The sequence below is a fragment of the Phaenicophaeus curvirostris genome, chromosome 7 (assembly GCF_032191515.1).
Source record: "Phaenicophaeus curvirostris isolate KB17595 chromosome 7, BPBGC_Pcur_1.0, whole genome shotgun sequence".
NCBI classification, from domain to species: Eukaryota; Metazoa; Chordata; class Aves; order Cuculiformes; family Cuculidae; genus Phaenicophaeus; species Phaenicophaeus curvirostris.
In genome coordinates this window covers 13496175-13504672 of record NC_091398.1, presented here as the reverse complement: position 1 = coordinate 13504672, position 8498 = coordinate 13496175, and the positions used below count along the sequence as shown (strand labels likewise).

The 8498-nt window shown below is 38.3% G+C and overlaps 1 protein-coding gene across 1 annotated transcript; it reads right to left on the bottom strand.

The window, feature by feature from the left end:
- Window positions 1-1328: 1328 nt before the first annotated feature.
- Window positions 1329-4246, bottom strand: LOC138722407 (baculoviral IAP repeat-containing protein 5.1-B-like). The gene is made up of 4 exons (XM_069860480.1): window positions 4109-4246; window positions 3024-3115; window positions 2432-2546; window positions 1329-1439 (listed from the first exon to the last, which is right to left on the bottom strand). The coding sequence occupies exons 1-4, from the start codon at window positions 4244-4246 to the stop codon at window positions 1329-1331; spliced, it is 456 nt and encodes a 151-aa protein (XP_069716581.1).
- Window positions 4247-8498: the final 4252 nt, after the last annotated feature.

The following is an 8498-nucleotide window of genomic DNA, read 5'->3' as shown; positions in this document are numbered from 1 at the left end:
ATTCACTTACTGAAACTTCAGTGCTAGAGAAAAAAACTGCATTATCTAGCACTGTCAGATACAGAATTACTGTGTCTTTTACTTGTTAGGTGAAAACATTTTCATTACCTATCTAGCTTTAATACATGTACTTTCATAGGAACGCACTAGAATTTTCAGAAAGGCTAGTTAAGGGGTCTTAGGGAAGACTCCTTTCTGATAGCTATATTTTTATTACTGTTACCACTGTAGTTTATCCCCAGTAATACGAAAACAGCTTTTTCCCCTGTCATTTGTGATACACATTCAAAGAAAGGGTAGTTTCATGCATGTGCTTCTATTAGAGAGTTGACACAAATTTAAATAAAAGGCAGTTTCATCCATATATGCCCATGTGGTAAAGAGATGGCGTTGCTCAAGCCAATTTGTTACTAGGAACCATACACTGAATATGAATGTTTTTCAAAGGAGTTTGAGATGCACTTTCCTTCTCCTCCTGTTGTAGATCAGGTTGTATCCAGAAGTAAGAGAGACTTGCCTTCAATTCCCTCATTCAGGATTCCATGTATTTTATTTAAAGTTTTATTTCATATCTTGGAATAGGGTGTAAAACTCTGTTCTCCTCTGGTTTGCTGACTTTCTCTCAAAGCTATTGACGCACCTTTTCTCACGGAGAGTAGCACAGTGGCACAATTCAACGGAGTCTTCATTGCAACTTTCACTCTTCAGTGTTTCCTAATTCACTGTTTTCCACATAGCTTGCAAGTTTTTAGCTGAAATCAACAGCTGTTTGAGATGTCATTCTAAGGCACCTGTTTCTCTGATCTAAAAATAATGCAGCATTCTGGATTCCAACCTGGAATTAAGCACCTAGAAGCTGGAGGAGGGAGCCAGGCTACAGATCCTTAGCAGAACACAAGCTCAATTGTAATTTGATTTGCTAGATTAAAGTTGCTTATCATGCCCTCTGTGCAGGTCTGTCTACATACCCCTGTGCCCAGCCCTCTACAGGCAAGCCCAAGAGGCTCACCAGCAGAGCTGTAATATCCATTTCCAGAGAGGCATAACTAGCTTGCACTGCACTTCAGTCTAATATGAACTTAACGTGCCACACAACCATGGCAACTAGGCAGCATCTTGTGGGTAACTTAGTCTCCAAGCATCAGTATACACCGCTGCCAGTGCCTCTCCATGCTGATCCATCTGCCCAACACTCTGAAAGCTCATCCTGCCAGCCAAAACTCCAGAAGGAAAGTGTAAAGTCTAACTCTAATTTTTTTTTCTTTATATGGTACAATCATTGATATTTTTATCTGTCTATTATAAACCCGAACAGTTGTGTGAGGAAGTTAGAGGATTCCTTCCATAGGCTCTCTGTAACAGAGGTCATAACTGTTTATACTAACTCCTGCTTTCATGATGTTCTTTAAGCCTAGGTGTGGACTAATAGTCCCACTAACCTGTGAATGTATGAAGAAATGTCTAAGCAAATACTTATATTCTGGTTTTTAGTAGACTACCTTTTTTCAAATAAAGATTCACAACTTGGAGCACCTATTATCTGTGCCACATTCAAGCCTTACAGCTGGACAGACTCAATTCAGAACAGTTCTGCTTCAAAACATTTCCCATAGAGCAAAACATATCTGTGTGCAATAATTGCTTACTTTAAGAGCCTGCAACCTCTACAAAATTTTATCTATTTGAGTCTGTTGTATAAAGAACTTGAATACTTAACCTTGCCAGTCACCATGTGTACTTTTGATATAGAACACCACAAGCAAGGCAAAGATCATATTTGTGCAAACCCACCAGGAAGTAAGGTGCAGAACCTTTATTATGCCTGGTCAGCAGACTTGGTTCACTTGATTCTTACCATCCATAGGATTTGGGATCATATCAAAGATTAGCTGATCTTGATCAACTAGTTGAAGGAGCTCAGTTGTGTGCACTTGTCAGTGTTGACACTGCGGCAAGCATAAAATCTCAATGGGGAGGAGTAAAACGGGATAACTAAAACGTTTGAAAAGGGCTTTACAGCTTGGAAGCTTAAACTGATTTACATGTAAAACTGGGCACGTAAAGCCATGAACTGGTCAAATTTTGTTTTTTTCACGTGTTGTTCATTCCACCTGAGAATGATAGAGCTGCTCATTGTAAAGCTTCCTGGACTGATTATTGCATTACAGATGCTTTTTCTGATGTAAAGAGTTGTTCTAAAAACATCTATAAAGCAAATAGGCATTTTCAAAAATGAGAAAATAGACTATACTGAGAAGTGTTTAGGTGCAGATTTCTTAGCCAATAATGCATGTAAATTATTACTTCAGAATAAGTCATGTTCTAGCCTTACAAATTACTCTTTGCTAAAGCCTGGAAATCTTAGAGATGGAGGTTCTTGTTTGCATTCTAGTTTTGGATGTTATATTAAGATGATCTGGGGAACACTTACAAGGAAGGTTTTCAGTCTTGTCATCTCCAGCACGTAGTACTCCTCCACTGTCAGGTCATCAAAATGCTTAGTAAGGGCCAGAAATCCACAAATGTGACGTCTGGTGTGTTCCTCCCTGCAACATAAACCCAGAACCCATATGTTAAAGCCAGTAAACCCATATGTTAAAGCCATGAAAGTTACATTTTGAGAGATGAAGAAATCTGAACAGACAGGTCTTTTCAGTACTTCTACTGCCTATCAATAGAAAAAGTACCGTACAGAAAACTTATGAAATAGATTTGAATGGATCTCAGATAACAGCTGGTTGCAAGCTAAGAAGATAGAAGAGAAGATTTAGTCTGAGTTTACGACATTGAAAGGAACTATTTTCTGCTTTGAATCAAAAGTATTCTCTTTGGAGGCAAACCACAAGAACTATCAAGCATTGTGTGAGGTATAATTAATGAATTATGAATTATTTCAAGGTTTCTTAGTATGATAAGCTACCAGTAGGCTTCAGCTGTGAACTATTAGAGAGAAATTGGTAACTTTATTATGAGTAGGGGAATTTGAAGGAATACTTTAAGAACATTGGTCTATCTCTGCTTACCATGGGTCATCATTTGGTTCCCAGCCAAGCAAAAAAAAACATTTTGCCACATCTAGTTCATTTGGACAGTAGACAAAGCCTGCCTTTGCCATCTGCAGGTGACAGTGCAGAAGTTTAGAGCTTTATCCTACACACCACATCAGCAAGCTGTTTCCAAGAGCTTGCAAACAACGCCTTCTCCCACTATGTCTATCAGCACGCATCAGGCTGAAAAAAACAAATTTTAGGTGCGTGGAGCAGGTAAATGAGCAACTAGTAAAGGAACAAGAAATAGGCTACACGCAGTGAACAGATTTCTGCATAGTGGTGGTATCTGCAGGTTATGGAGCAGCTTTATTCTACCAGATATTGTCTAGCAGATGACACGTGACACAGGCACTTCAGTAGTAGTGCATTAGACCTGCCAGAGCCAGGATTTTAGAGAATATACTTAGAGAAAAAAAACATAGCACAAGACCATGGACACAGAGAAACTTTAAATACAAATTATGTGGGTAAAATGCTGCACCTTTAACTTTGTGTTTTTCCATCATATTAGAATCACATCTGGTAAAAACAGTTTCAGTTATCAAACTTCACACCTTCCCAGATTACTCTTTTGCAGTATGACTCATCTGACATCCAGCCTGAAAGTTTTATATATGTGCCAAAGCAGAAGTCAGGTGGATTTTTTAATGTTCAAATCCAAGCCTGCAGGGACATAAACATTAAGTTTTCTAAAATGTAAATAATTTCTGTGTCTGCTGCTGCATCATCCTGCCTGTTCCATGTGTACTTGCTTCCTTTAAAATTGGCTTCATTTTTCAAATGAAAAAAGAAACAAAGAAAATCACAAACCAATCCTATTTTCAGTTCTTTAGCTAGACAAGCAAATCAAAGATGCAGAAGCCACTTATCCTACTACAGTATTTCCAAGCAGGCAACAGCAAAAGGTTAGAGCATTCAACTTTTCATCTTCTTCAGGCTTAGGGGAAGCTCACAACTCCTCTTGAACGTTAATATACTTTAAAATGACTTCACATTCATGAACAGTACATCAAAAATAAGAAATAAGGCTTAGTCAAAACATTCACTTTTAGACTTACATTCTCTGGAGTGCACTTGCAATTCTCCATAAAAGGCCAGCCTGTAAACATTTTTAAACGGTTCTCATATTCATACATATCCCTAAAATCATAGAAGACTTTGTAAGCCAAACCAACCTCTTCCAAGAGCACCTCCATCTATAAAGTCTGTTAGTAACAGAGCCCAGAGCCTTCCTCCTGCTCACAAATTTAAAGCATTATACTGATTGGTGACAAGTTACACCTGTAAAGCAAGGTAAGTTTTAAAGTAAAAAAACACAAGAGAATTTATGAGCAGGAAAATCAAGCGAAATGAAGCTACTGAAGCTTTTTTCCCCCTCTGTGTCACATTCTGTGTGCTCAGTCACAGTATATATTAACTGAAAGCACCTATGTTAATGCAGTAGGAAAATTTAGAAGTTTATAATTAACATGTCAAAAATGCAAGTAAAAACTCTAGTTATGAATACAGTGATTTCACATATAAAATTTTTAAAACTATTACACTGATTGTGACCAAAGGGGTTGAATTAACAATGCTATTTGAAGCCTTTGGTGTTTCTTGAATTTTGTGTTCAGAGACTAAATCTTAGTTTGAAAACAGTGTTGCATTTCTTTAAAGGGGAGATGGTTACAGCAAAATATTCTAGAGTGTGTCCAGAGATAGAATGAACGGTGATATTTAAAAGAATTCTATCTGTAAGGCCTTATAGGATCAAAGCATTAAACCGTCATTTCATAAATTGCCTCTCATTTTGGTACAGAGACCAGCTAACTTCAGTAGGAGCCTTAAACATCAGCATGTACAAGACTGCTGTACACAGCAGTTTCCTGAGCCAAGATTTTAACACCTTTGGAAGGTGTTGCATCAGGAGACTTGAAAATTGAAATCGTCTCCATAATACAGTTGGAGTAAGTACAGAAAAAAATCTGGCTTCCTATACCAGCACATAGAATCATAGAATCATAGAATAACAAGGTTGGAAGAGACCCACCGGATCATCGAGTCCAACCATTCCTATCAAACACTAAACCATGTCCCTCAGCACCTCGTCCACCCGTCCTTTAAACCCCTCCAGGGAAGGTGACTCAACCCCCTCCCTGGGCAGCCTGTTCCAGTGCCCAATGACCCTTTCAGTGAAAAACTTTTTCCCTAATGTCCAGCCTAAACCTCCCCTGGTGGAGCTTGAGACCATTCCCTCTTGTCCTGTCCCCTGTCACTTGGGAGAAGAGGCCAGCACCCTCCTCTCCACAACCTCCTTTCAAGTAGTTGTGGAGAGCAATGAGGTCTCCCCTCAGTCTCCAGGCTAAACAACCCCAGCTCTCTCAGCCGTTCCTCATAAGAGATCAGTCTGACCAGATGTGGTGACAGAAATGAGATTAAGGATCATTTGGATAGGACTTCTGATTTCAGCTCTTTTAGAGCATCTCCAAGCTTAGAGCCTATTTTTGCACTAGCTTTACACATGATAAATCATTAATTCCTCTGGGACTGTACTTGTACTTCATTTTATAAACAGGAATACTGTCCTTGAAATTTCTGTAAAAATGTTTTGAGGAACATGTATTAGTGCTGACACAAAAACAGGACACTTCAATTCTATTTTCCTTTTTTTTTTTTAGATAATACCAATGGTGCAGGAATGTATCATTCATAACCTGGGATGTCCATTTATTGAGCCACCTCCTTTTGATTTGTCAAAAGCATTTTCTGTAGTAATTCTTGTGCACCACTGATATTTATACTTTCTCCTGGTGCCGACCTCATGGCAGCCCTTGTGAAGTTTGCTGATGATCAGGTATTTTAATAGCTCCAGACTTCTTTAATATATTTGGTCCTTGTGTGTGTGTGAATGTGTGCATATGTTTGTATGAAGTAAGGAACTTTATTTAAATAAAATTTGGAGTGCCAGAATAAGCTCAAACCCCTGGTTTTAACTGCTCCAAAACTTGTTAAAATTGATCTCATGGTTCTCTTTATCACAGAGCACTAATTATTGCAAGTGGATTTTTGTTGCCTTTCATTGTCATTATCATGGCATTTAAAACAATACATTTCTAACAGTCTAAATCGGTTCTTAGGTAGTAGAATACTATTATAATACTCAAAACTCGCTGTTTTCTGGTAAGACACATTTCTTGCGTTTCCTCAATAATATTCTGTCAGAATTCTGTGCTTTTGAGCATGACAGACGTACTTCAAGTCTCCAGCCGCCAAGCTGTAAATGTATCCTGCATTTTATAGCAGGTCGTCTACACCCTTAAAGAACATACTGTTTTCAGGAGTATTTTGAAACCGTCAAAATTTTACAGTTCCAGATTAAATGGATGTGTAGTTGGAGCTTTTCACTGGAAGACAGACAAGAGGATTTAGTCAACTGGAATGACATGAAAAAAAGATTTAAACTGTATTTTAAAATATATTGTGCATTAAATGTTTCAAGAATACATATAGATGGGAACTCTCATCTACAGAAGAGGAGAGGAGGCTGAGGGGAGGCTTTATCACTGTCTACAACTCCCTTTCAGGAGGTTGTAGACAGGTGGGTGTTGGTCTTTTCTCTCAAGTGACAGGCAATAAGACGAGAGGAAATGGCCTTGAGCTGTGCCAGGGGAGGTTCAGATTGCACATTAGGAAATATTTCTTCACTGAAAGGCTCATCAAGCACTGGAATGATTGCCCGGGGAGGTAGTGGAGTCTCCATCCCTGAAGGTATTGAAAAGACGGGTAGATGAAGTGCTTAGGGATATGATTTATTGGACAGGTATGGTTGGGCTTGACGATCTCAAAGTTCTTTTGCAGTCTAGTGATTCTATGATTCATACCAGAAGGTTTAGTGTATTTATGCAATATTATTCTTCCTTATAAAATGCTTTCTATATGTAGGGATATGGTGATACAAAGCTTAGTTCTCTGTCCCTTGGTCAAGGCCAAGGCCCGATAGCCATGAAAATGATAGAGAAGGCAGTAAACAAAGGAACATGGATAGTTCTGCAAAATTGCCATCTAGCAAGTATATGGATGCCAACACTGGAAAGAGTATGTGAGGTAAAAATCCAAATTAATCAACCTATAAATACTTCTGAAGGCATGTCTGATCCCTGCTGGAAAAGCCAGTTTAGCACGCTTCATGATGTTACATAAGGGAAACCATCACATGCTGATTCTGTCTTTTTCATTCTACCTGCTGGAGTAGAAAGTTCTTGCAAACATTGTGGGTCTGGCTCATTCCTTGAATGGTAAATCCGGCCTCTGTAACAGTCTCTTCAGGCTAAGAGCTTTCATTGTGTGTTTGTTGCTGCAGAAAAGCATTATGCTAAGGAATTTTACTCTTGCATGGCTATAGGTTTGCAAGGAGGTACTCGTGCATATTTATTTCCCTTTTCCCCAAGTTAATAAACTTTAAACATTTCTGATGTATACATATTATTATTATTAATATTATTATTACCCTTCCCAGAATAGCTGTATGACAGTAAATGCAGTAAACGGGCAAAGTTTATATTTCATTGATTTTGGTACAGAGCCTGCACTTGGTTTTGTTCATGTATTTCACAAACATACAAAAAAAGGACAATTTTTAGTTCAAAATACTCAAGTCTTGAATAAAAATACACCAGTTGTAGAAGGAAAGTTGTCCTTCCTAGCTGTGACTTTCACTATAGTCACACATAAGCGTCTAAGAAATTGAACTTTGGACTGGTGTATTTTCCCACTTCAAAAAAATTGCTTTAATATTAACTCTGGAGGCATATATTAGTCTATTGTGTCTTCCTGTTTTATATGTATTTATTGTAGGAGATAAACCCTGATACAACACATCCAGATTTCCGACTTTGGCTCACCAGTTACCCATCTGAAGCTTTCCCAGTGTCTGTTTATCAGAATGGAGTGAAAATGACTAATGAAGCCCCAAAAGGTTTACAGGCCAATATAATTTGCTCTTACCTGATGGATCTGATATCTGACCCTGACTTTTTCAACAGCTGCAGAAAGCCTGTTAGTACTATTGCATTGTAACTTTGTTAATCAATTAGAGCAGACCCCGATGAATGCCTATGTATGCTCTGGGGGGGAAAAAACCCTCCCAGGTTTAATAGTTTTTTTTCTACTTCAATGAAACTGGTTTTGATTACTGGCAATAGTAGATTTAATTTTTATTTTCTTGCTAGACTCCTTCTTTTTGAGACTTTGTTGGACGACATTAATAATACAGCTCTTCTTATTTTGCTTGTTTGTTTTTATGGCATTTAGAAAACCTAAAGACATCATGAAAAGCATGTTGGCTTATTCATGCACTGAGAGGGTGTGACAAAATGGTTTTGCTTTTTCCTCCACGTACATGTACTGGCCCTGTAGTTAAACTGTATGATGGGAGCACGGGATTCTCTGATTTGGGAAAATATCTAC